At 54.7% G+C, this 24,226-nt stretch overlaps 1 protein-coding gene across 2 annotated transcripts; it reads left to right on the top strand.

Annotated features, from left to right (window-relative positions):
* Positions 1-22,636, top strand: SLC13A5 (solute carrier family 13 member 5). 2 transcript variants are annotated; one of them, XM_051991501.1, is made up of 12 exons: positions 1-159; positions 5,833-5,961; positions 6,883-7,019; positions 7,276-7,460; positions 8,188-8,350; positions 12,358-12,480; positions 12,936-13,151; positions 13,950-14,050; positions 14,175-14,293; positions 15,258-15,419; positions 15,954-16,091; positions 21,385-22,636. In XM_051991501.1, exons 2-12 carry the CDS (start codon positions 5,863-5,865, stop codon positions 21,520-21,522), a joined length of 1,581 nt encoding a protein of 526 aa, XP_051847461.1. In that variant the 5' UTR covers positions 1-159; positions 5,833-5,862; the 3' UTR covers positions 21,523-22,636. The 2 variants fall into 2 exon arrangements, with proteins under 2 accessions (XP_051847461.1, XP_051847460.1); XM_051991500.1 differs by lacking the exon at positions 1-159 and adding an exon at positions 950-1,214.
* The last annotated feature ends 1,590 nt before the right edge of the window (positions 22,637-24,226 follow it).

The following is a 24,226-nucleotide window of genomic DNA, read 5'->3' as shown; positions in this document are numbered from 1 at the left end:
GGAGGGAAGGGGGGAACGGGCACTAGAGACCGTGCCCTTCCGAGTGCCGGCTCTAGATCTCTTCCCGAGGGTTTGTCTAAAGTTCAAGTCCAGCGGAGGGCGTCCGTGAGAGGAGCTGAGCGAGCTGGCCCCGGCTCGGGACAAAGAGCATGGGACCCGGTAAGGAGCGTCCCAAGTTCACTGGGACGGGGACATAGGACGCAGAGAGATTAGCGGAGACTCGGGGAGGCTGGGGCGGGACACTGAATGCCAAGGCAACGCAGGAGGAGCGCGAGCAGGCGGAGGAAGCTGGCGCCTGTTCCGGCTGTCGGGGGAAAGGGACGGGGCTCACACATCAGCTTGGGACGAGGACCGAGGCTTAGGACTGGGCGGTCGGGGCAGGAGGGCGTGCTGGAGACTCAGCTTGACCCACGGTGCACAGGCGGGGGTCCGACCCTCTATGGCCCCTCGTCGGGGTTAGCAATCGGGTTTCCGTCGGAGGCTCCTCTGGGAAGGAGAGGCGCGTCAGGGGCACATTTGTCAGGCGGGGACCAGGAGTCACCGGGAAGGTGGGGAGCAGACGGAAAGAACCTCCCGGCGATGTGTGAGAAAATGGAGGGGGGCGGGGGCAAGGGAGCGTTAGTGTCCGTTACGGTTTCTCTGGGACAACGCGGGAATTCCGGGCCGGAAAGTTGGATTCTGCTGCGTGGCAGCCCCCGGCTTCCCCCCGCCTCCAGTCTTCCTGCCTCCCCCGGGGGTGTGTGGGGGAGCTCGGAGGCCGGCCCCTCCGGCCGAGCCTCCCCCTGCCGGCAGGAGGGTGTGACTGGGTCCGCTCCCTCGGGCGCTGCCCAGTTGAGGGGAGGGGCGGGGGTCGGGGAGGTGTGGCCTGAACCTGGGAGGGCAGAGGAGGGAGCCCTTCCCCCATTCCGACGTCCGGCTCAAACCAGGTTGCGGGGCGGGGAGGGAGGAACCAAGGCGGGGAGAGAGGGGCCGGGCCGGGCCTGAGCTTCGGGGGAGGGGATTTCTCCCCTCCCCTCTTCCGCGGGGGCCGGGGGCCTCCCGCAGGCTCTACTTAAGGCGGCGGCTCCCGCAGCCCTCCCTCCCGCTCTTGGCTCTCTCTCCCCCAACCGAAGATGGCCTCGTTTAGGAGCTGCCTGAAGAAGTTTGGGTCTTTTCTGCTTCTGTTCTTGCCCCCTTTGCTGCTGCTGCCCCTCATGATACAGACCCAGTTCAAGGTGAAGATGGGCCCGGAGCCGGGGGCCGGGGATGGGCTTGGGGGCTGCGCACGGGGCTGGGACCCGACCGGGAACAGGTCCAGGGGCCGGCCGAGCGGCCGGGGCTCAGCACACAGCAGGTGCTGAATAAGTGTTGGCTGAGTGGTGTGGGCTGTGCGCTGACGGAGCCCGGAGCTGGGCCCGCGTTAGGGACAGAGGCAAGACTCTTGGCTTAGGACCATGGGGACCGGGACAGGCAGAGGGCCGGACTGGGACCCGGGAAGTCAGCCCGGTGAGCGAAGCCGGGGCCATTAGGAACCGGAGGCGCGGTCTGGACAGATCCGGGGCCAGGACCAAGACCCCCTTTAACTGGACAGCGCTGCCTGCCGGGAGCCCGGGCTGAAGGCCCAAAATAGCGGCTCTGGGGGCTCGGGACAATGAATTAACGCAAAGGGCTCCCCCAGCTCTTCAGAGCGCTCCCTCCCAGGGGCAGGGCTCGTGGGCTGCCAGCATAGGCTGACTAGCACTCTCTCCCTTTGCGGGGGACTGGGCGCTAAGTGGCGGCTCGCCCCCGCACCTCTGGCTTCCCTGTGGCTCTTCCCTCCCCCCCATCTCTACTGTTTTTCTCTTTCCCTCTCCCCCCTCATCTCTGTTTATCCCTTTCCTTCTCCCTCTCCCGTCCCCCTCCCATCTCTCCTGCTTTTCCCCGTCTCTCTATCCCTATCTTTCCGCTATCTCTTCCCTCCCTCCCTTTTTGTACTTGTCTTTCTCTCTCCTTCGCCTGTCGTTTTCTTTCTCCTGTCTCACCCTCTCCGCTTTCTCTCCTTCTCTCTCTCTGTTCCGTTTCTCTCTCCTCTCCCTCTCATCTCTCCTGTTTTTTTCTCTCCCTCTGCTCTTCCCCTCCCGTGTCCCGCTTCTCTCTCTCTTTCTCTGGCTTCTCTTTCTTTTTCCTCCCTCTCTTTTTGTACTTGTCTTTCTCTCTCCTTCGTCTATCTTTTTCTTTCTCCTGTCTCACCCTCTCCGCTTTCTCTCCTTCCCTGTCTCTGTTCCGTTTCTCTCTCCTCTCTCTCCCATCTCTCCTGTTTCTCTCTCCCTCTCATCTCTCCTGTTTTTTTCTCTCCCTCGGCTCTTCCCCTCCTGTGTCCCGCTTCTCTCTCTTTCTCTGGTTTGTCTTTCTCTTCCCTCCCTCCCTCTGTACCAGTCTCTCTCTCTCCTCCTCCTCTCTGTCTCACCCTCTCTCCACTTTCTCTCCGTCCCTCTCAGTCTCTGTTCCGTTTCCCCTCTCCTTCTCTGCTTCTCTTGGTTTGTCTCTCTGTTTATATCTCTCGTCTCTCTCCCCGTCCCCTCTTCCCACCTCCATCTTTTGCTTGCTCTCCCTTGCTTACTCTTTTAGCAGTCTCGGGCTTCTCTGTGCTGCTGAGGTAGGATCCTAAGTGTCGGGCCGAACCTTATTGAGCCTCTGGACTCCTCCCCAGTACTCTGCATCTCCCTGAGGAACGGTCCGCAGAGCTCTCTCCCCGTCCCCGGCTCCTGGGGCTCCCGAACCTAGCGCTCCCGTACGCCTCCTAGCGGCAGTGCCCGGGAAGGAGAGAAGAGGCCATGGACCTGCGAAGTTGCTCTTTGGAGCTTGGCCGCGACTCCCGGAGCTGTCCGATCCTGGAGCTCGGCGCTGTCTCGCAGGGTGGTCTTCCAGCTCCTGCGTCCACTTCTGGCTCCCCGAGATAGCGCCCCCGCCCGCCTTCCTTCTCCCAACTGTCCGTTCTCCTTTCCCCAGCTGTCTTTTTCCCCTCCTCCCAGCTGTCCGTCCTCCCTCCTCCCTCCTCTCTCCTCTGTTCCCTGCGGGACAGCAGTGGGGGCGTCCAGAATGGCTGCCCAAGGGCGCGCCTGTGGGAGACCGTGGCTAGTGCGTCCGAGCCCAGGAAGAGGCAGGCCGGTGGAGGGCCGCTCTCAGTGGGGACGGCCACCCGCTTCTCTGCTTTGCCCCAGAGCTGTCTAGTTTGAGTCTTTGTGGTAACTGAGGAGCGCTCTGGGAAGCAGCCAGAGCCCCGGGGCCCAGCCCCTGCTCACCAGCTCCTGGTTTCTAACTGACCGAGGAGATCTATGAGGACAACGGGGAGCCTCCTGAGAGTTCTTACCAAGACTGACGATGCCCGAGTTGGTGAGACTCGTGTGGTTCCTGGCTAGTGACTAGCAGCCCAGGCTCCTCTCCACCTTGGGCAGCCCTGGCAAGAACCTCTGGAGCTCAGGGAGAGGACAGGGCACAAGGAGACCCCAGCAATCAGTGGCAGCTGCTCTGGGGCTGGACCCAAGAGAGCAGACACTGTCTGAGGGCAGACTTTCTCAGCTTGGCTCAGGGTGGCCATCTCATGTGAATTGGGAATGACATGGCCTGGGCTGCTCTGCCCCTCTTGGCCTCTGCAGCTGGGTGCTCTCCCCATGCCTGATCTCCCTCCCACCCCCACCTCTCTCACTTGGGGTGAGCAGGGCTGGAGTTCTGGAGCCCCCTCCAGGGTCCATGCAGCCTCAGGTTGGGGCTGCCCACCTGTGTGTCCCTCCCCCCCAGACCTCACCTGCTTGCCAATCTTTCGGGTTTCTTCCAAGTTTGGGCTGGTCACCTGTGCTTCCTCACCTTGGCTCCCTCCTGCTGTGTCATCCCCACTTACAAGTATTCCAGCACTTACCAGCCCGTCTCTCAGTCTTCAGAGACAATGGCTTGATGTTCAAAGTCAAACAGAAAGCTTTTGCTGGGCCCCAGCTGGAGTTTGTTGAGAGCCCTGTGAGTTCCTACCTGCAGCCCCACCGGCTCTTCAGTCTGAGCACCAGTGTGCCAGATGTTGGGGTACAGATGCCCACTGACTTCTGAAACTGGCGACTGTCGGGCTGGGGCACTCCCAGGGTGGAGGAGAGGCTTTGGAAGGGTGGCCAGGCCCGGGACTGAGGTGCTGAGTGCAGTGTCCCACGCTTTCCCCGACTGGCCATTGGGAAGAAATTGTATTAAGGAGGGACTGGCCCATTTCTCTAATGCTTTTAGGAGTTGGGGTCCAACCCCCAGTCACCCCTGAGACTGCTCTCTTACACAGTACATGTGACTAATTTCATCCAGGTGACTGTTGGGTATCTCAGGCTGTCCCTTAAACTTAGACTACTCCTCCCCTCCCCCTCCTATAATCCTTCAAGGCTAAACTGGGCTACTAAAGCCTTCAGGAAGCTTCTTTAATTCTCACCCCTCCCCAATATGGTCACAATATGGCCAGCAGGGCTCTTCTGCCTCCCCCATCCCCAGGAGAATGTCAGAGCCTAAAGAAAGCCCTCCTGCTGTCCCAGGTCCCAGCAAGAGTGCTCCACCCCTAGTCGGTGCATAATAAATGCTTGTCCAATGCAGGTATGGTCACCCTAGATCTGGAGTACTTGCCCATCAGTCCCTATTGTCCTGTCCAAGTTCCCATGTACTTCTCGATGTTGGTGCACTTACTGAATAGCAATCCCATCACTGCTTTCTCCACCTCCTGAAAGATCATTCAGTTCGGTCCCAAACAATGTTCTGTTACCTCGGATTCCCAATGACTGAAAACCCTGGTCACGAGAATATCCTTTTCAGATGGGTGCTCGGCCCCCTGAGCCGCTCGGCCATTTCCTTCTGCCGGGGCGGGATGTAGTTTACTCCCATGAAAATAGGATTTCCATTCTGTTCCCCATCCTCCTTGCCCAACTGTCCACCACGCGTCCCCCATTCTGACTCCTAGATTTCCCCAAATGGTGATTTTAAAAAATATATCAATGCTACCCTCATCCTCTTTCCCTCCCCTCCCCGCCCACATTTTGATCCTCCTCTTTTTAGATAAGATATTCCTCCAAGAGTCATTTCTGACCACTGGTCTCATCCCATCCGTGAGGTCCAATTCTCTCACCTTGTTATCCTTGATGAGGGGCAAGGGGAGCTGTGGCCACCCAGGGACCTGAATTTTGCTGACTGCTTTGTTAAGAAGGGAATGGACTTTTGAAACTCCATAATAAGAGTCCTCACTTTACAGAGGAGAAAACTGAGCCCAGAGCACTTCCAAGGCTGTGTTTGCTCCAGACCCAAGGCTCTTTGTTGGGAGGCATCTCAGCGGGGGAAGCACTCACTTGGGATCAGGAGGATCTCACTAGCTGTGTGATGCTGGGACAGTCACCTCACCCTCTTTGCTTTTTCCTCCTTCATGAAATGGAGATGACATTGGATTCCCAGGGCCATCGTGGGGATCAAATGAGAAATTTATAAAGCGCTCAACTCTCGCCATATCTCTCTATGTTACGTGTCGGCCATTGCTACTGTTGTCCTGTGATTTGCTGGTCCTTCCCCTCACCTTTGGGGAAGGTGCGATGCGGGGCTCGCCCTCTTTACCTCCTTTTCCATGGGTTGGTCTTCCAGAGCGCATCTTCCCAGAAGACGAGAGAGGAGGGAGAGCCAGGGTCATTTCCTGATGGCGGTCTGATCCCTTTGGACTTGTCTGACTGAAGCTCTCACTTTTCCCAGTCTTGGGTACTTCATTACTTGGGGAGCTCACCTTGTAGAAATGCTTGAGAAATGCACAGCAAGCCTCTCTTGAGGGCAGCTGTGGGGGCTGCCACCTAACTCCCAGTATGGCTTGTGTTGCAGCCTGCTGCTTGTGGCTACGTCATCATCCTCATGGCCGTGTACTGGTGCACAGAGGTCATCCCTCTGGCTGTGACGTCCCTCTTCCCTGCTGTGTTGTTCCCTTTGCTCAAAATTCTGAACTCCAAAGAGGTAAGTCAAATTCGAGAAGCTTTGTGGTGGACTTGTGGGCACTCCCACTCTACTGCAGTCTCAGGGGGCCGCTCTGGGCAGCAGAAACTTTTCCATTTTGGCTTATTAAAGGGAGCACCCAACCCACCTATCTGCCTTGTCTTTTCAACTGGCCCCCATGTGCCTCTCTTGTCTTACTGGACACTCGTCCTTCTTACCCCCTAGATGAGCAAACTGAGGCTCTGAGAGGTACTTGTCCAAGGTCACTCAGATGGCAGAGTCCCTTGTAGAACTCTGGTTCTAAATCATAGGCAGACACACAGGCAGATGAGCAGTCACAGGCAAGCAGACTCAGACATAGGCAGACAGGCAGACACACATGCAGGCAGACTCGGACACAGGCAGTCATAAGCAGACAGACTCAGACACAGGCAGACAGACAGACACACAGTCAGGCAGACGGACTCAGACATAGGCAGACAGTTACAGGCAAGCAGACTCAGACTCAGACACAGACAGACAGGCAGACACATAGTCAGGCAGACAGACTCAGACACAGGCAGACAGACTCAGACACAGGCAGGCAGACAGTCACAGGCAGACAGACTCAGACACAAGCAGATGAGCAGTCACAGGCAGACAGACTCAGACACAGGCAGACACAGGCAGACAGACTCAGACACAGGCAGTCAGTTACAGGCAAGCAGACTCAGACACAGACAGACAGGCAGACACACAGTCAGGCAGACAGACTCAGACACAGGCAGACAGACTCAGACACAGGCAGATAGGCAGGCTGTCTCAGGGACAGGCAGATAGGCAGACATACAGTCAGGAAGATGGATTCAGAGACAGCAGACTGGCAGACAAGCAGTCACAAGCAGACAGATTCAGAGACAGGGAGACTAACACACAGAAGGCTGTCCTCTGCTCGCCCCTCAGGTATGTATCCAGTACATGAAAGACACCACGATGCTCTTCCTGGGGGGTCTGGTCGTGGCCGTGGCGGTGGAGCATTGGAATGTCCACAAGCGGATCGCTCTGCGTACCCTCCTCATTGTTGGCGTCTCTCCTGGCCTGTATGTATCTCGCTTGTCTCTTCTCAGTTGTCTTGGATCAGGTGTGAGCCAGACACACGATAAAAAGATGCAGGCGGGGGGCTCAAGGTCCCCAAGGAGGAAGTGGCCACACTATGGGCAGCTCATCCTGGCTCAGCCTCCCGAGGCGGGGCACACTGGGCAGTCTGGCAGGATGGTCACTCAGGGAGGGTAGAGCCCTTCCAGGGGTGCCTGAAGAGGGCAGGAAGCTGATTCTGGCCCTAAATCCTCCCTGCAGCCTAATGCTGGGCATCATGGGGATCACGGCCTTCCTGTCTATGTGGATCAGCAACACAGCCACAACGGCCATGATGTTGCCCATTGTCCATGCGGTGCTGAGCCAGCTGAAGCTGACGGGCGAGGAGAACACATCTCCCCCACCCAGTATCGAACTCTTGGATAAAGGAGAGCAAGAAGTCCAAGGTGAGACCTGGGGGCAGGGCCGAGGATCAGCTGGCCCATCTCCAGGAAGACTGTGGAGGGTCGAACCACTTTTTTCCTTCTCTGATCCTTCTCTGCCTGAGAGGCTTCCCTTCAGGCTCTCCTCCTCTCTGGCTTGCCTGATCAGGGGGCAAGTTGTAGTTAGGGACAATCACTTCCTTGGATGAGCCAGGAGGAGTAAGGGTTCTTGTTGGTTGGCTGATGGAGGCTGCCCACTGGGTCAATGCTGCCCATTGTTCTAAAGGAGACATTGCACCTGGTTTCACCATTGGTCCTGGGGCTCCCGTGGTGGAAACCAATTTCCACTAGAGCTCCATCCCGCATCTAGAAGGGGTTGCCAAGCCAAAGTGGTCTCTGGGACCACCATCTTCAGGCCATGAGCCTTCCTCTCTAGGGTTTAGCAGATACCATCCTTGGCTTCAGGTGCAGCTCTCTCTTAATAGACCCTGGGCTGCTGGGGTCATTGCTGCCGGGTCTTATCACCCTCCCTAAAGTATGAATGCTCCCTCATATATGTGAACCCCCATCAGATTTGATGTGTGGGGAAGGTGTATCTTGAAGTGGTGGATGATGTGGTCAGAAGCCTTGGAGACTGGTAGCTGTCTGAAGGAAACCATCCCATTCTGTGAAGCTTTCCCTGCAGCCTGTGAGCCTCGGGAGGACTTGGCAAGGCTGGTGCCCAAGGTAACGACTCCTGTTTCATTTACAGGGGAAAATGTGGTTTCCCATGTCAAAAGCAGGGAGACAACAGCAAAAGATAAAAATACGTGCAAGGCACTGACACTATGTGTGTGCTATGCGGCCAGCATCGGAGGCACGGCGACTCTGACCGGGACTGGGCCCAATGTGGTGCTATCAGGACAGATGGCCACGTAAGTCATGTGCTTTCCCAAGGCTCTTTGGAATCGACATCAAATTTCTACAAGTCCCAAGGCAAGAGTGGACCTCAGGCAAAAGGAGAAAGTGTGAGAGGCAGGTGTGGGAGAGCTATATTGCTGAATCCAAGGGGATGCATAGTTTGATAACCCTTTGAGCAAAGTTCCAAATTATTCTCCAGAATGCTTGGATCAGTTCACAACTCCATCAATAGTGCATTAATGTCCCAGTTTTCCCACATCCCTTCCAACATTTTTCTTCTTCTGTCATATTAGCCAATCTGATAGATGTAGGGTGCTAGTTCAGAGTTGTTTTAATTTGCATTTCTCTAATTAATAGTGATTAGAGATTAATGATTGAAAAAATGTATTTTTTCATATGGTTAGAGAATGTAGCTTTAATTTCTTCATCTGAAAACCACTTGTTTTGACCATCAGAAAACCATCTTTTGACCATTTATCAACTGGGGAATGACTTGTAGTCTTACAAATTTGCCTCAAATCTCTATATATTTGGGAAACTTTATCAGAGTTATCTGCTGTAAAAGTTCCCCCCATTTTCCTATTTTTTTGTCTTAATTTTGGTTGCATTGATTTTGTTTATGCCAAAATTCTTTAATTTTACATAACCAAAATTATCTATTTTGCATTCTGTCATGCTTTCTATTGATCCTAAATTCTTCTACCTGTAGCTCTGAAGTCTTTCATTTTAAAGTTGTTGGGTGGGTGCGAGTCATCCTCCTCTTTAGCGTGCAGGGGAGATGATCATGGATGAAGAGGAGATGCAAAGGACTCCAAGCCTTACTTGACTTCTGACTTCACTACTGAGGAGAGGAAGTGCTGAGCTAGACAGTACAGGACAAAAATAATGACAAAGGCAAAGGAACCCCAAAGAAGTAAGACAGATTTGGTTGTTCTTGATGAATCCACATGCCATGCCTACATGATCTATGCTCCAATCAAGTTCCTGAACGACCTCACTGATGGACTTGGCTGGACCATTGCTGGTGATCTTTGTAAGACAGGCAGAAGAGGGGCCAGGAAGAGAGCTGACTCCCCGATTATCACAAAGGGGAAGTGAATGCTATCTCCTAACAGTGAACCACTGTGATATTACTTGAATATCACATCAAAGTGATGTCTGATGAATATGTCCCATAGGAGACTAGGCTCTCATTAAGCCATTCGTCCATACAGGTCACATACTGAGCCGACGCCATTTCTTTGAGTTTTGGTTTTTGATAGCTGGTCCCCACCAGGCTGAGGAAGGCTGTCATTACTGCTTACTCTTGATTCTATGAGAATTTGAACAAATCTTAGATTGTTTTTGGGGGGCAAGATGAAATGAGGTGGATGTTTGTGGTGAGCTTTTTCTTCTCAAAACGCAGCCAGGTGATAAAAGTTCAGATCTTTTATTATCTCCAATATAGCCCGGTTAGCTTAGAGACCTATCTCTCTGCTTGGTTCCAAGAGCTCCCTCCGAATGTCGCCAAATCCAAAGATCTGGTCCTTCAGCCTCTGCCTCTGCTTTCTTCTGCCTCCAACCAGCACCGCTCTTCATGTCATTCCGGTGAAATCTCGACTTGTAGCTTCTTCCTCTGAAGAACTTCCTTGACTGGCCCATTGAAGCTCTATTTATGCTCCCAAAGAGCTTCAAGGGAGGTGTGAACTCATTGAACTCCAATGAGTAAAGATGTGAACACAAGCCTTGTATTAATTAGTTCTACTTAGTACCTTGTTTCAGGTTCTGCCCAAAACATCTTCTTGTAAGATTAGATCAACTCTAATTAGTTAGCAGTTAGTAAGGATTCCAACAGATGTTGAGCATTTTGGATGGGCAGATAGATCCAAAGAGAAGTCCTGAAGCCAGTTAGATGTTGTTAGCACAGTGCCATAGGGGCAATGGCAGAGGTAGAATTCCCATTTAAGTTTTTAGATGACCAAAAGCTAGAAGAGACAGCTAATGGGGTGGAAGTCTGAGCAGAGTCAAGATTTTGACAGACTACTTTATCAGGGGTCCTCAAACTATGGCTGCGGGCCAGATGCGGCAGCTGAGGATGTTTATCCCCCTCTCCCAGGGCTATGAAGTTTCTTTATTTAAAGGCCCACAAAACAAAGTTTTTGTTTTTACTATAGTCCGACCCTCCAATAGTCTGAGGGGCAGTGAACTGGCCTCCTATTTAAAAAGTTTGAGGACCTCTGACTTAGATCATTGAGTAGGTGATTTTTTTTTCTGATTCAAACCTTTAAATTCATCAATATGGGAAGAATTCTCCCCCCTGATGTGGCAAATGGACTGTTACTTCTCATCTTGGTGATTTAAAGGATGCGCTGGTTCAATAAATTGATTAGATGTTCTGATTTTGTCCTCTTTTTCGCTAAAAGTACTTTTTTGTTATATGAAATGACTTTCTGGAAGGGGGAAGGAGAAAGATATTGAGGAAATCCTATGATGATGCAAAAACTGCTTCAAAAAAACTTGAAAAATTTTCCAAGAGCATTGTGAGGGGCAGCTAGATGGCTCATTGGTGGATAGAGCGCTGGCCCTGGAATTAGGAAGACTCCTCTTTCTGAGCTCAGATCAGGAAGAGTCAGACTAGGGAGCATTAGGAAAGACTGAGGGAAGTGCTCAGGGTCACCTCACTGTGGTGTGTCAGAGAAGAAGTAAGTTTCAGATGAATTTAGACAAGTTGTTTTTTGTTGACACCCTTGTTTTTCTGTCACCTGTCTGTCCCCCCTCCTTCATAACAAATCATTTTTTTAAAAAAGAAAAAGAAAAGCCAGAAAAAAATTATCAACAAAATTATCAATACACAATCATCATTATCCATGATCAACAGAATACATTCTCAATCTCAACAATGAGTGGTGTCCCTGCACCTGTGATGTCTCAGCACCGTGGCAGAGCCATGACTTCTTATTCGTGGGAGGTTCACAGTGTCCATGTTCTTTTTTATTTTAATTGCATGGATTGTTTTCTAGGCTTGACTCTGTGTCTGTTCACAGAGTTCTTTCCATGCTTCTTGGTCACCATCACGTTCGCCATTTCTTATAGATATTTGGGGGACTTTCTCCTCATCAGAGACTTCCTTGGATGTGTGCCTGGCAGTGGCATTTCTGGGTCTAAGGGGGTGGCTGTTTTACTCACTCTTGCTAACTCTGTGATCCTGGTCAAGTCACTTACCCTTGTCCTGCTTCAGTTCCCTCTGTAAAATGGAGGTAGCGATTGCATCTGCCTCCAGAGGAGTGGAAAGACTTATCTAAACCTTTGCAAAGGAGAAGAAAAAAAATGAGAGGTAGAATCCAAGGAGAGAGGGATGCCCATCAATGGGGGATGGCCGGACAAATACCAACTCGGGGAAGAGAGGGAGGGGGAGATAGAGCCACTTCTGGGAACCCCGGAACAACAACACAATGACCCAGGACACCTGCCCGCTTCCTGAGGGAGGGCAGTGAGCCCCAGGGGCAGGAGGAGACGTGGATTTGGGGGACATTTCCACCGGATGGACTGTATAGCTTGACTACATACATACATACATATATATTATATACACACATAATGTGTTAAAAAGTTCTTTTTACCTTCCTGATTTTCATGGAGGAGGGGAAGGGAAGAGGGGGAGAGAGCGAAGAGTTTAGCGGTGGTCATGCTTTGAGACCTTTCTAGGCATCCAGAGATGAGAGGGTCAGAGGGAAGGACAGACAAACTGAACAGCTCTGAAAGTAACATGTAGAATTTAGTGAACACTTTTTTTTTTTTTAGAAGAGAGATTCCTGATTTTCTAGAGAATATGGAAATAATCCTTTTTTTGAGGTGGAAGGGATTAAATTCAGAATGAAAAAATAATTACTCACACCAGCTTGAGGTTTCTGTGGGAGGGAGCTGAGGAAGGGTTGTCCAGCCCCTCTCTCAGCCCCTTCCTCAGACTGAGCTGCCTCCTCCCCGGCTTGTTTCTTGCCCTCCTCCTTTCCCTCCTCCTCTTCTTCTCTTTCTCCTTCTCCAGGTTGTTCCCAGAAAACAATGATATTGTCAATTTTGCTTCCTGGCTCGGCTTTGCCTTCCCCACCATGATTCTGATGCTCTTCCTTTCCTGGATCTGGCTCCAGTGTGTGTTCCTGGGTGTCAAGTAAGTGGGGGCTGCCCCATGGGAAGGGAAAAGCGAGAGCATTGCCCAGAAACACCTGGAATAAAGCCTGAGGCCGAATGGGTGAGGGCAAGAGCTGTAGCCCACCCCCGAGGCATGTGATCATCTGAGATTGGGGGGCTCGCTCTAGCCTTAGGACCAGGAACCTTTTCACTGTGGGGGCCGGGGGTGGTTGTCCTTTGCAGCCATCCTCCTGTGAGCCCCCAGGAGAAGGCAGTGCTGTCCCTGAGGAGTGAGTCCTCCCCAAGCCTTGGGCCGGGTCCCCAGTCCAGCTAATGACGTCTCTGGCACATGGAGTCTCTGCTCCCCAGGGTCTGTCCAGGGGGAGGGGGGCTGAGGGGAAGGCTGTGGGATGGGTGGGGTGGGGCGCGGGGCCAGCCTCTGCCTACCTGCCCCCCGGCTTCATGCTGGCCCTGACTCATGTTCTGCTCCCAAAGTTTGAAAAGAAACCTGGGCATCGGGATAGAGCGGACTCCGCAGGAGAAGGCCTTCTACCTGCTGCTGAAGGAGGAGTACCAGAAGCTGGGCCCCCCCTCTTACGGCGAGATCAACGTGTTCATCGCCTTCCTCTTCCTGATCCTGCTCTGGCTGTTCCGGGACCCCGGCTTCATGCCCGGCTGGCAGTCCATTTACTGGGAGCAGGAGAACGTAACGTAAGGGGCTGGCTCCCTTCGCCAGGGCAGCCCTCCCCACTTTCCCCACCTGGGAGCCCACCTTTCCCACAGGGCCCAGGCAGGGGCAGAGCCTGAGTCCCCTTGCTCCTGGCCCTTGTCCCGTCCTCTTCAAAGCAGGGGCTCGGGAGTGATCCGAGTGACCCCTGAGCGGGAGGGAGAGAGCAGGGGACGGGCCGCTCAGGGAGGGAGCCTGGGGTATGAGAGGAAGCTGGGACAGTTGCTCCAGAAGCAAGGGGTCCGAGGGAGGGGGAGGAGAGGCTGCTGAGGCCGCGGAGTTGGTGAGAGGCGGGGGGGGAGTGTGAGCAAGAGGGGGGCATCTTGGGGTGCGGGGCCTCCAGTCCCAGCTCGGGGAGTCCAGGCTGAGGGCAGTGGAGAACAGGGTCTGACTGAGTGAGCTGCGATCATGTGTCTGGGAAGGACATAGGGTTTTCGGCAAAGGGAGCAGGGCATGGCACCCAGGACTGGGCACCAGACCAATGGATGGGCAGCTTAGCCCACCGTGCGGGGGCTGTGGAGCTCTGGTGCTGGGCAGTCCCGCGTGAAGCCTCCCCCTTCATGTGTAACCTACAGTGGGTTCTGGCTGTCTAGAGGAGGGGAGAGAAGAGGAGGGATGGAGAAAATGGGCAACACAGGGTTTTGCAAACAGGGCAGCCCTGGGGAGCTCACCCGGGAGACCTGGGGCCCCACGCCCTCCTGCTCCAGCAGCTCCATGTGTGCTCTGAGCCTTCCCGGCTTCTCGGAGGCCAGCCACCCATCCTGGGCTCGTCCGCCTTTTAGGTACGTGTCCGACGGCACCGTGGCAGTCCTTATCTGCATCCTGATGTTCATCCTTCCATCCCAGAAGTTGAAGTTCAATTTCCGAAGTCAGACTGAAGAAGGTGAATTCAGCCCACAGATGGGGTGGGGGGAGGAAAAACCGGCCTCCTCTGGGGGGGCATTTGGGGGGCAGCCGTGCCCCTAACACGGCTGTCGGGCCATGGCTTTGGTCACCTTTCATTGCAGAGTGGAAAGTCCCATTCTACCCACCCCCCCTGCTGACCTGGAAGGTGGTCCAGGAAAAACTGCCCTGGGGCGTGGTGCTGCTGCTGGGGGGGGGCTTCGCCTTGGCCAAAGGATGCGAGGTGACTGGGGCCCCTTGTTGTGGGAGGGCCCCGGGGGGACCTCAGAGGGCAGCCTTTCCCTCCGCCGCTGCCCCCAAGTGGCACTCAGCCACGGCTCTGTGAATGGGCTGGGGAGAAGGGGGGGTCTCTGTGTCCTTCCTGGGTCACACCCTGTCACTTCCTGAGGAGCAGATGGAGGCACGCATCCCCCTGCCCACATGGGCTCTCTGGGCACCCCCACCAGGAGAAAGGGCCCTGTAAGCAGCAGAGACCCAGAAGAACCAGCTGGAGGAAGGGGCAAAGACCAGGGTTTTCTGTCCCTCTAGTGAGACATTAGCCTGGGGCCTGGGGCCTGGGTACGAGTACCCTCCCCCCCGCCCCAGTTCCTGTCCAGAAACTCCTCTACCAGGACTTGTCTGGAGTGCCCCCCCCAGGAGGACAGTTGTCCCGGCCTGAACAAGAGCTAGGAGGAGCATCTGGTCCCCCAAGGAAGGGGCTCTGGTCCCCCAGGGAAGGGGCTCTGGTCCCCCAAGGAAGAGACTCTGATCCCCCAGGGAAGGGGCTCTGGTCCCCCAGGGAAGGGACTCTGGTCCCCCAGGGAAGGGGCTCTGGTCCCCCAAGGAAGAGACTCTGATCCCCCAGGGAAGGGGCTCTGGTCCCCCAGGGAAGGGGCTCTGGTCCCCCAGGGAAGGACATCTGGTCCCCCAGGGAAAGGACTCTGGTCCCCCAGGGAAGGGGCTCTGGTCCCCCAAGGAAGAGACTCTGATCCCCCAGGGAAGGGGCTCTGGTCCCCCAAGGAAGAGACTCTGATCCCCCAGGGAAGGGGCTCTGGTCCCCCAGGGAAGGGGCTCTGGACCCCCAGGGAAGGGGCTCTGGTCCCCCAGGGAAGGGGCTCTGGAGGGGCGATCCGAAGGCTCTGAACTCTGGGTGGGAGCTGCCTCCAGGGAGGGGGAGATCTGGACATCCTTCCCTCTCGCTCCTGCAGACCTCGGGGCTGTCCAAGTGGCTGGGGAGCAAGATGGAGCCTCTGAAGGTCCTGCCCCCGACGGCGCTGGTCCTGTTGCTCTCGGCTTTAATCGCCATCTTCACTGAGTACATGAGCAACGTTGCCACGGCCACTCTCTTCCTGCCCATCTTTGCCACCATGGTGAGTCCTGGGCCTTGCCCCTCCCTGGGGTCCTGGACCTCCGCCCCTTCTGACATCATCCAGAAACCCCAGCCTCAGCCGTCAGCCCATGAGAAAGCAGCCCTCCAGAGCACCTGGGGGGGCTGCTCATGGAAAGGGGAGGGACCCCAGGCTCCGCACTGACTCTCCCCCGCCTCCTTTTGTGAGAAGGAAGCTTTTCTGTCCCAAACGGCAAACCCACCAGGCGTTCCTGGATGTGTCTCCCGCACCCACAGACCCTTCCCCATCATTGTGTCCAGCTGGGAAAGGAGCTATTTCTCTGCTGACGTGACTGGCCACAAACCGGGCCGGTCCCAGCTGGTCTGATGGCCGCGCCGCCCCCTCCCTTCCCCGTCCCGGGCACCATGAGTGGGGGGGTGTTGGACGGATGAGATCCAGCTCAGGCGCTAGCTGGGAAGAGCCCCCAGACCCAAGCCGAATGCTGGCGCATGAGCGAGCGCTTGTTTGCCTTTGTTTCCTGAATGTTCCTCATGTCCTTTTTCCTTCTTCTCCCAGGCCCAGAACATTCAGCTCAATCCCCTGTTCATCATGCTCCCCTGCACCCTGAGCTGTTCCTTCGCCTTCATGCTGCCTGTGGCTACGCCTCCAAATGCCATCGTGTTCTCCTATGGCCACCTGAGGGTCTCGGACATGGTAATCCACCCGTTCTAGCTTGTAGGGCACAAATGGGGCTAAGATGCGGGGGGGTCCGGGGATTCTGAGGATGGTCACCTCCGCGGCGGGAGGCGCCCACACCTCTGGGCCTCTGCCCCTGGGAGACGGCGGTTCTGGTCTGAAGAGGAGTTGGGATGCGGGGCCACCAAGCCAGTTAGACGGAGCTGTCTCTGCTTCCCTGGAGATGCGGGTCTAGGAGAAAGGATTGTTTAGCTCCAAGCAGCTTCCCTGCTTCCTGGGCCTGCAAGGAGAAGGGGGATCGCTCCCCTCAGAGGCTTGATTCCCTTCTCACTAAATGGTCGGTGCCATCATGAAGCAGCGGAGAGAGATCAGAGAAGTTACAGTGATCAGCATCCGTCCAACCCAGCGAGGATGAGCAAGAAAGGAGGGAGAGGGAAGGAAGGAATAAGAGACAGGAGAGGGAGAGAGAGAGAGAGGAGAGAGAGAGAGAGACAGACAGACAGACAGCAACAGAGACAGAGTCAGAGACAGAGAAGAGAGACAGAGACAGAGACAGAGAGACAGAGAAACAGAGAGAGAGAGACAGACAGACAGACACAGAAGACAGACAGGCAGCGACAGAGACAGAGACAGAGAGAGAGAGAGAGAGAGAGAGAGACAGAGAGAGAGAGAGAGGAGAGAGAAGAGAGGGGTGGGGAGAGAGACAGAATGAGAACTTCCCCCTGGGCTGGAGGTGGGATTCCATCCCTTAAGATCCCTAGCGAGACAAGAGGGCGATGAGGTTTGGAAGAGCAGGGCCTCTTTCCCAAGCTCCCTGGGTTCCTCTCCAGGCAGGAAGCAAGGCTCTGTCCGTCCACACCAGCTCTGCCCCTTCTGGAGGGAGGTACCACAAGGCCTCATCCCTCCACCAATAAGAGCAGCGATGTGCAGGTGGTCAGAGCTCGCCCTCCCAAACATGAAAGAGTTTCTAAATGGACTCACAGAAGCGAGGAGTAAAGACCCTGGTCATTTTTTGCATTTATACAGCGCGCTCCTCTTTAGATGAACTCCAAGTTCGTCCTTATACTGATCCGCTGCTTCTAGCTACAGGTGGGCTCACAGATTTCTGAATCCGGAAGCCATGAAAGGGAAGCTTTTTAGGAGGTACATGTGGGGCCGCGCAGGAAGCTCCCCCATAAGCTGGAGGGGAGATGGAAGCAGGAGTGGCCTGTGCCCTTAAGCTCCGGGGCCAGAAAGCCCAAAGCTCGGACTGGGACTTGGGAGGCGTCTCGGCTCTTTTGGAGTCGCCACGTGGTGAGGGGGTGCCCCGGGGGACTCCGGTGTTACTGCTGCTGTTTGGCCAAGAAGAGTGGCCCCCGGCAAGCTCCGGGAGAGCAGCTTTCTCCAGCTCCAGACAACCGGCATCCTTGAGCACAGTCTCAGAACCACTGCCCTTGGTCTTGAGTTCATGAAGAACAGCAGGGAGGCAATAAGTCTGCACTTTCCCAAAGGATCCTGGTTAGGTGCATCTGGAACAGGGTTCTGAGGCCCTGAGGATGCCCACATGGTCATGGGGGGAGCTTTTGTCCGGCTGCCTCCGAGGTCACTGGCCTTTCCCTCCACAGTGCGCACCTTCCAGGAGTGGCCCCAGGCATCCGTCTGTAGCCCACAGCCCTTTCCCATCAACCCAGGCTTCCCTGCTTAGTCCTTGGCCGTTGGACCCCTCCCCTCTCTCTGACTTTTCCTGGGGAACGCCAGTCCCCTCCGATCTATGGGCCCGTGGAGCCGTGTCCACCAGCTTCTTTCTTCCGTGACCATGCCGTAGGCATTCCTGGTGCAGCCCCCGGCTGAGGGCACCCAACAGTGAGCTCTTTCCAAGGCTCAGTCTAGTCTGGGGTAGAGAGACTCGCTACCAGCCAAAAAAAGCTAGAAGCAGCTCCTTGTGAGGGAGGAGAGGGGAACCTTCTCGTAGACGGGGGACCAAATACGACGGCTCGTCTAGTGTCCGAGGAGGGCACAGTTTTGGTTGCTTTGTTCGCGTCCAGACCTTAGATATCTCAGAGAAGATAACTCCATTTCTCTGAAACTTAGAGCCTGGAGGCACCGAATGTCCCAGGTGACACGGGCCCAGGCCAGCTCGGAGGCACTGCTGCCTGTCTGAACGTGGGATTCTGGGCTCCCCGAAGAGCTGGCTTCCCCCACTACAGATGAGAACTGAGGAGAGAAGGAAGTTGCTCCTACCTGAAAGGATCGCCTCCTGTGGAGAAGTGGAGCACTGGTCATCCTGTGTGGCAGGACTCGAGTGAGTGGAGGATCAGGGAGTGACTGACACCCCCCAAACAAGACGCCGGGATGGAGGATTAGTGATCGCAATCCAAAGGGCCAAACGAGAATGAAGGAGCGTGGAGGACACTGTGCGGAAACGAGGGGTGTCAAAGGCTTGTGGACCAGAAAGAAGACTTATCTCTTAAGTATCATGACGACTTGCTACAAGAATGGAAATCAGTTAAATGTGGCCAAGCAAATAGCATCACCAAAAGATGGATTCTATTTTAACTGAGAATCATTGATCACTCATCTTGGGATGATTTCTAAACCAGCTGTCTATGTACAGTCAGACCATCAACATGTTAAAATAGAGATAAAAAAAAATCAACAAAAAGAGCAAAAACAAAAAGAAAATAATGGTGTGAAATGGAAGCAATTCCAATCTGACATGCTTAACTATTGATGGTAAAAAATAAGTAACAGAAAAAAGAATAAAGACACAGATTATCAGTTTCCCCAGGGAAATTTAGGGGCAGCCAGGTGGTACAAGCGATAGTCATCTTCCGGAGCTCCTCACACGGTTATATTTTTTATTATAGCTTTTTATTTACAAGTTATATGCATGGGTAAATTTTCAGCACTGACAATCGCAAAACCTTTTTTTCCAACTTTTTCCCTCCTTCTCCCCACCCCCTCCCCTAGATGGCAGGTTGACTGATACATGTTAAATATGTTAAAGTATAGATTAAACACAACATATGCATACATCCTCACACAGTGATTAGCCATGAGACCCTGGGCAGGTCACCACACCCTGTTTGCCTCAGTTTCCTCATCTGTAAAATGAGCTGGGGGAGGAAATGGCCTGCCATTCCTGCATCTTTTCCAAGAAAACTCCAAAAGGGTCAACTCCAAAAAAGAGTTGACATGATCGAAATGAGTGAACTAAAAGGAGGAAATTTAACCAATGCAAACCAACTCTCACAAATGAACCAAAGAGCCTAATTCTGCCTCCTCCTCGTAAGTGAAAAGAGGGGGTGGTTGAGTACGACGCCAGCTGAGAATAAAAGCAGAGAAGCATGTATCATAGCCTTGGGAAAATGAGAGGAAGCTGTAGAAGGACGGGTGAGGTGATCCTCGGGACATTCACTGAGGGAAAACTTGGGTGAGAAAAATGTGAAATCTTGAAAGACCTTTTCCCACAGACTCTTTACCACCCAAAGCAGGAACGCAGTCCCTCTTGGACTCTCAACGTCACATGAGCAAATACAAAAGTAATGGGAAACGGCTGTACTAGACCAAGCCAGCACCACCACGGGGGTTACCAAAAGATTGCTGGTCAAGAGAGCTGAGAGAAGGGATGGAGACTAGTGCTTGGAAAACCCACCAAAGTCCAGATGGCCAAGGGATAATGGCTGCTGAACTCTCTCCATCTCTAGGAAAGGCTGATCCAGAGAAACTACATAGGAATCAAGGTCACACTTGCTAAAGGACTGAGAAGAGGGGGGACACTTGTTGACAAATGACAGCCTTGACAGTCACAGAATTGACTGAAAGCCACCAGAGATGGAGGGCCCAATGTGGCATTTGTTGATTGACTGTAAGAAGTATTTGATTTGGCAGAGTAAAGCACAGCCTTTGAGGCTCCCTCCTCAGACGTGACCACGTGTCACCACCTAGGACGCCTTGAAAGACATGATCTCAGTGGTTTCACAGCCCCTCTTGATGGCAAGTAAGTCATACAACAGAGAAACGTATCCTTGACAAAGGGGCAGTCGCGGAGAGTGTCCAAAGAAAAGAAGGATCCTTCCTGGAGAAGAAGCAAGGTCCAGAATTATACCCAACAGACTGCAGGAAGTCACTGCTCCTGTTGACTTCTCACTGAAGATCCTGCAAATATTTCTGTTTGCATCAAGCCCCAGAATATCCCAGAGCTTCCCAAATTAGAGTTAATACTTAGGTCAAAGTAGCCACCCAAGGATAAGTGGCTGGGTGAAGACTACCTTCGTTTAGCTCACGATTGACAAGCGGACAGACGGCCATGGCATCCTGGGACTGGAAGAGACAACCACACTGAGTGACATGGAGCTGGGAGCAGATGCCAGCTCCAGTGGGCGTTGGTGGTCTTGTTGAGGTTTTGCCTCTGAGATTCTTTCAACTCTGATTCTCTGTGAGTGAAGGAAGGAAGAAGCATTAAAAAGCACTTACTATGTGCCAGCCGTACATGTATAAGAAACCACCCCATGGTCAAAAAGCTCTCATTCTCCGGGAGGACAGTGGCTGGGGGTGCCGGGGAGTCCTTGGGGCCAGAAAATTGTCTTGCTCTAAGGCTTGCAGGGCAATTGGGTTCCAGTGAGGTGGGAGTCCCCAGCCTTGATCTCTCCTCCAGAGCCCTCTGGCTCCAGGGGCAGGGTACGGTCCGGATGACTGGCGATGCGATGGGAGCCCTCGGGCTTTTGGAGTTAGGGTCTCTCCCAGGGCTGTTTGACTGTGGCAGCTCCCATTCAGGGGATAAAGCCAGATAGGAACCGAGGCAGAGAACGGCCTCTTTTTACCCAGCCGCCAAAGCCCCAGAGCCTGCAGTCTGGCAGGGGGAGACCCTCCGTTTCTGAGCAAAGCAGAAGCCATTGGCATTTACACTCCAAGCCAAGCGGAGCTTGGGCCCATTGTTGGCCAATCCAAGAGAGCCTGAGTGAGTTAGGTTTAAGGCATGGCCCTTAAGAAAGGAATGTAGCCAGGAAACCCCGAGCTATCTTGGGAGGTTTCAGCGATCAAAGCTGCCGGAATGCTGGAGGAGAAAGCTTGGCAACGGTGGCCACGATCTGGGTTTGTGGTTGGACCCACACGGGGCCACATGGCCGGGAAGACAAATGATCAGAAGGCCGCAGAGGGGAAGGGAGAGGGAGCAGCTTGCATGGGGCTGAATCGTGGCTGTGCTGGGCTCAGGTTTCCTGTAATTGTGGTTGGTCCCTGCTCCACTGGGACGGGCAGAGCTTGCCCGGGCAGGGGTGGTGGGGGTCTGGAGGCCCTTCCCCAGGTGCTGACTGGGCTCCCTTTGTTCCAGGTGAAAGCGGGCTTCGTGATGAACATAATCGCCTTGATCTGTGTCTTTCTGACCGTCAACACTTGGGGCCGGTTCTTGTTTGACCTGGAGAATTTTCCGAGCTGGGCAAACGCAACACAGAGCAGCAGCAAAGCCTAAGGGTTTGGCAGTGGGGGGGGCAGGGGAGGGGGAGGGGAGGGGGTAGCAGGGTCCCCAGCCTGTGCCCGGGGCCAGAAGGACTTGAGGTGGCTGTCCTACTTCTGGGCAGCTCCGCCACTGAGGCCGTGGCTCCGTGGGGCCAGAGCCCTCATGGCCCCTCAGGACAGCCTTGTCTATATCTGGAGCGAAGAGAGGGCTTGTCCCACCAGGCAGAAGACTTCAGAGACTGTCTGAGAGACTAGCAATGACCCCCACGAGATTGAAGGAGGGCAGTCACCCTTCCCAGCATCTACTTCTTCTCTGGTGGGCCAAAAGGCCCAGAAGCTTCCCTGTGCTGCAGACCCCACTGGGGCTTTTGGGTGCAGTAGCAGGCTCTCCTGAGGCTTGGGTGGGCTCCCTGTCCGTCTGCCCCTTGGGTCGGTGAAGGAGCAGGGACTCATTCCCCAGCCGAGGGAACACCAGACAGGAGCACCGAGAGCCTCCTTGCACTGACTCTCGGAGGATTCTTCCAGAAGGAGGATCCAGGAAGCCTCCTCCAGTGTCTGGCGAGGGCCACACAAGCCATCCCCCTTTCCCGGGCTCTTGTGGGGAAGGAGCCTCAAACAGCAGACCCGAGCCCCAGCTCCCCCCCTGCCCCTGCTCCCAGGCCCCAGCTAGAAGGTGCAGGCGCTCCGAAATGATGCAGACAGAAAAAGCTCTTCAGCCTGGCCAGCATCTCCCGCGAGTGGGGAGGTCTTCGCCTCTTCCAGGCCGAGACAAGGCTGACTCCTCAGCACTCGGTCAGCGGCTCCTGCTCCGGCTCAGAAGATCCCGGGCCCCTGGAGCTGACTCTGGGACAGGAATGCAGGTGGAGGAGGTGATTGGTCCACTTCCAAGGGGCATAAACAGCCCCCGTGGGCAGAGCGGGGTCCTCCCCTCTCTATTCAGCCTCAGTCAGGCGGCTGGTCTGGGGCCTGAGTCCCAGAACCCAGTTGGCACAAGAGGCATGAGACTCGAGGAAGCAGCTGCCTGTTTCTGCCTAGAGTCTGGGTGGCAAACAGCCCTAGATATGTGCTGGAGAACAAACCAAAATGCCTTCGCCTGTCCCGAGAATAAAGTCGTCAGGCTGAAGAGATCCCACTGCCTGCTCTGTGTGTCCCGGCATCGGCCCGGCTCCTCTGGGAGGGCACCCTCGGAAATTCGGGGTCAGGGCAGGCTGTTCCCGGGGAGGGTCCAGGCAGGAGCCTTGCTGCTTTCCTCTTGCCTTCACACCCAGGGTCAGTGTGGAAGGGAGAGAAGAGCCCGGATGGAAAGGGCTTTTGCTGTCACGCGAAGGCTCTGGGCCTAGAGGAAATGGGGAAGCCTCTGGAGCTTCCTGAGGAGGGGAGGTGACAAGGTCTGCCTTGTTCTTTGTCAGCTAGATTGGAACGGGAAGACACGGACTGTTTGTTGTCTGTGTCAGGCTCTCTGCTGGAACTGGCTTCAGGGAGCTCGGCGCGATGGGGGAAGGCAATCACCGAAGACGATCTCGGGAGGTGTCTGGGGGAGACTTCTCCAAGAACATGGGCTGCTTGTTGAGACTGGAGGAGCCAGCAGAGGAGGAGGGGGGACAGCGAGAGAGGGTGCTCGGAGCTGAGACAGAGGCTCTTGTGGGAGGAGCAGGAAGGGCACCCCCGAGTGAAAGGGAAGCTAGGGGGCTCGGGGTCCTTAGCTTTCTCTGCTGAAACGCCTCCTCCTGGGCATGGAGAGTGAGCCACAGGCTGAAGCATGGGGCTCAGACGGCGCCGGCAGGGCCCTGGAGCACCTGGACTGCCCTCTCCTCATCCGCCCATTTTGTAGATTTTCACACTCAGTCCTTCCCTCCCCAAAGAGGCCGCCTCTGGTCTCCCATCCCTGAGTGATCTTTAAACAAGGGGGAAACGAATCTGGAAACATCGACCATCACACCTCCTCCTCCTCTCCCTGTCACAGCTCTGACTTAAGAGTCTAAGAATGCATATTTCTTTGCTTACTGAGACCCCTCAGATCTTATAGGAATGATTCATTCTTAGGAAGTTGATTTCTTTTGAACCTTGATTTTTAAATTTCACATTAATCCCATTAAAATTTCCTTCTACTGGATTCAGCCAGATATTCTGGTCTGTTGAGGGCATTCCGTCTCCTGGACTCTGCCCTGGTCAAAACTCAACCTGAGTTCTGCGTTCCAGGCTTTTGGGTGCCAGAGTTGAAGAATGACATGGATAATCTGGTGAAGAGCCGGGGAGTGGCTAAGCAGAGAACAGGGACGGCAGGGGCTGAGGAAGGACGGCCTGGCATCCCCTAGTATCTGGAAGGCTGGAAGGGAGGGAGGCCGCCTGGACGGCCGGAGCAGGGGGGAGTCACGGGACCACTGTGATGAGTCAGCAGCCAGGAGGAAGAAGTCCTCACTACGAGCCAGTCTGTGCACCCCCAAATGCCCAAGAAGCCTTGCTTTCAAAGGGCTCCCACTCCAAGGGGCTCCCGCCCCCAGCTGTCTGGCCAGGAGTATACGGGGTGTAAGCCTCGTTAACTTCCCTTCCACCTCTGTCACATCTAGACAATAACAGAACACTGAGTCAAGCCTGGAAATGTCACCTACCCAATTCACAAGGCATAAATTCACCCCCTGGAAATTTAACAATCGGCTCCAAGACATGCTTGGAGAAAGCACCCCCCCGAGGGGCTGGTGAGGCACAAAGGGGCTTCT

This window comes from Antechinus flavipes, chromosome 3 (genome assembly GCF_016432865.1).
Source record: "Antechinus flavipes isolate AdamAnt ecotype Samford, QLD, Australia chromosome 3, AdamAnt_v2, whole genome shotgun sequence".
NCBI lineage: Eukaryota > Metazoa > Chordata > Mammalia > Dasyuromorphia > Dasyuridae > Antechinus > Antechinus flavipes.
The sequence above is the reverse complement of the archived record's forward strand: the minus strand, read 5'-3'. Positions and strand labels throughout refer to the sequence as shown.

Coding starts and splice junctions, on each gene's coding strand:
- SLC13A5 (XM_051991500.1), top strand. CDS start 1,113: ATGGCCTCGTTTAGGAGCTGCCTGAAGAAGTTTGGGTCTTTTCTGCTT. Junction 1,215..5,832: donor TGATACAGACCCAGTTCAAG/GTGAAGATGGGC, acceptor CTTGTGTTGCAG/CCTGCTGCTTGTGGCTACGT. Junction 14,294..15,257: donor CCTTGGCCAAAGGATGCGAG/GTGACTGGGGCC, acceptor TCGCTCCTGCAG/ACCTCGGGGCTGTCCAAGTG.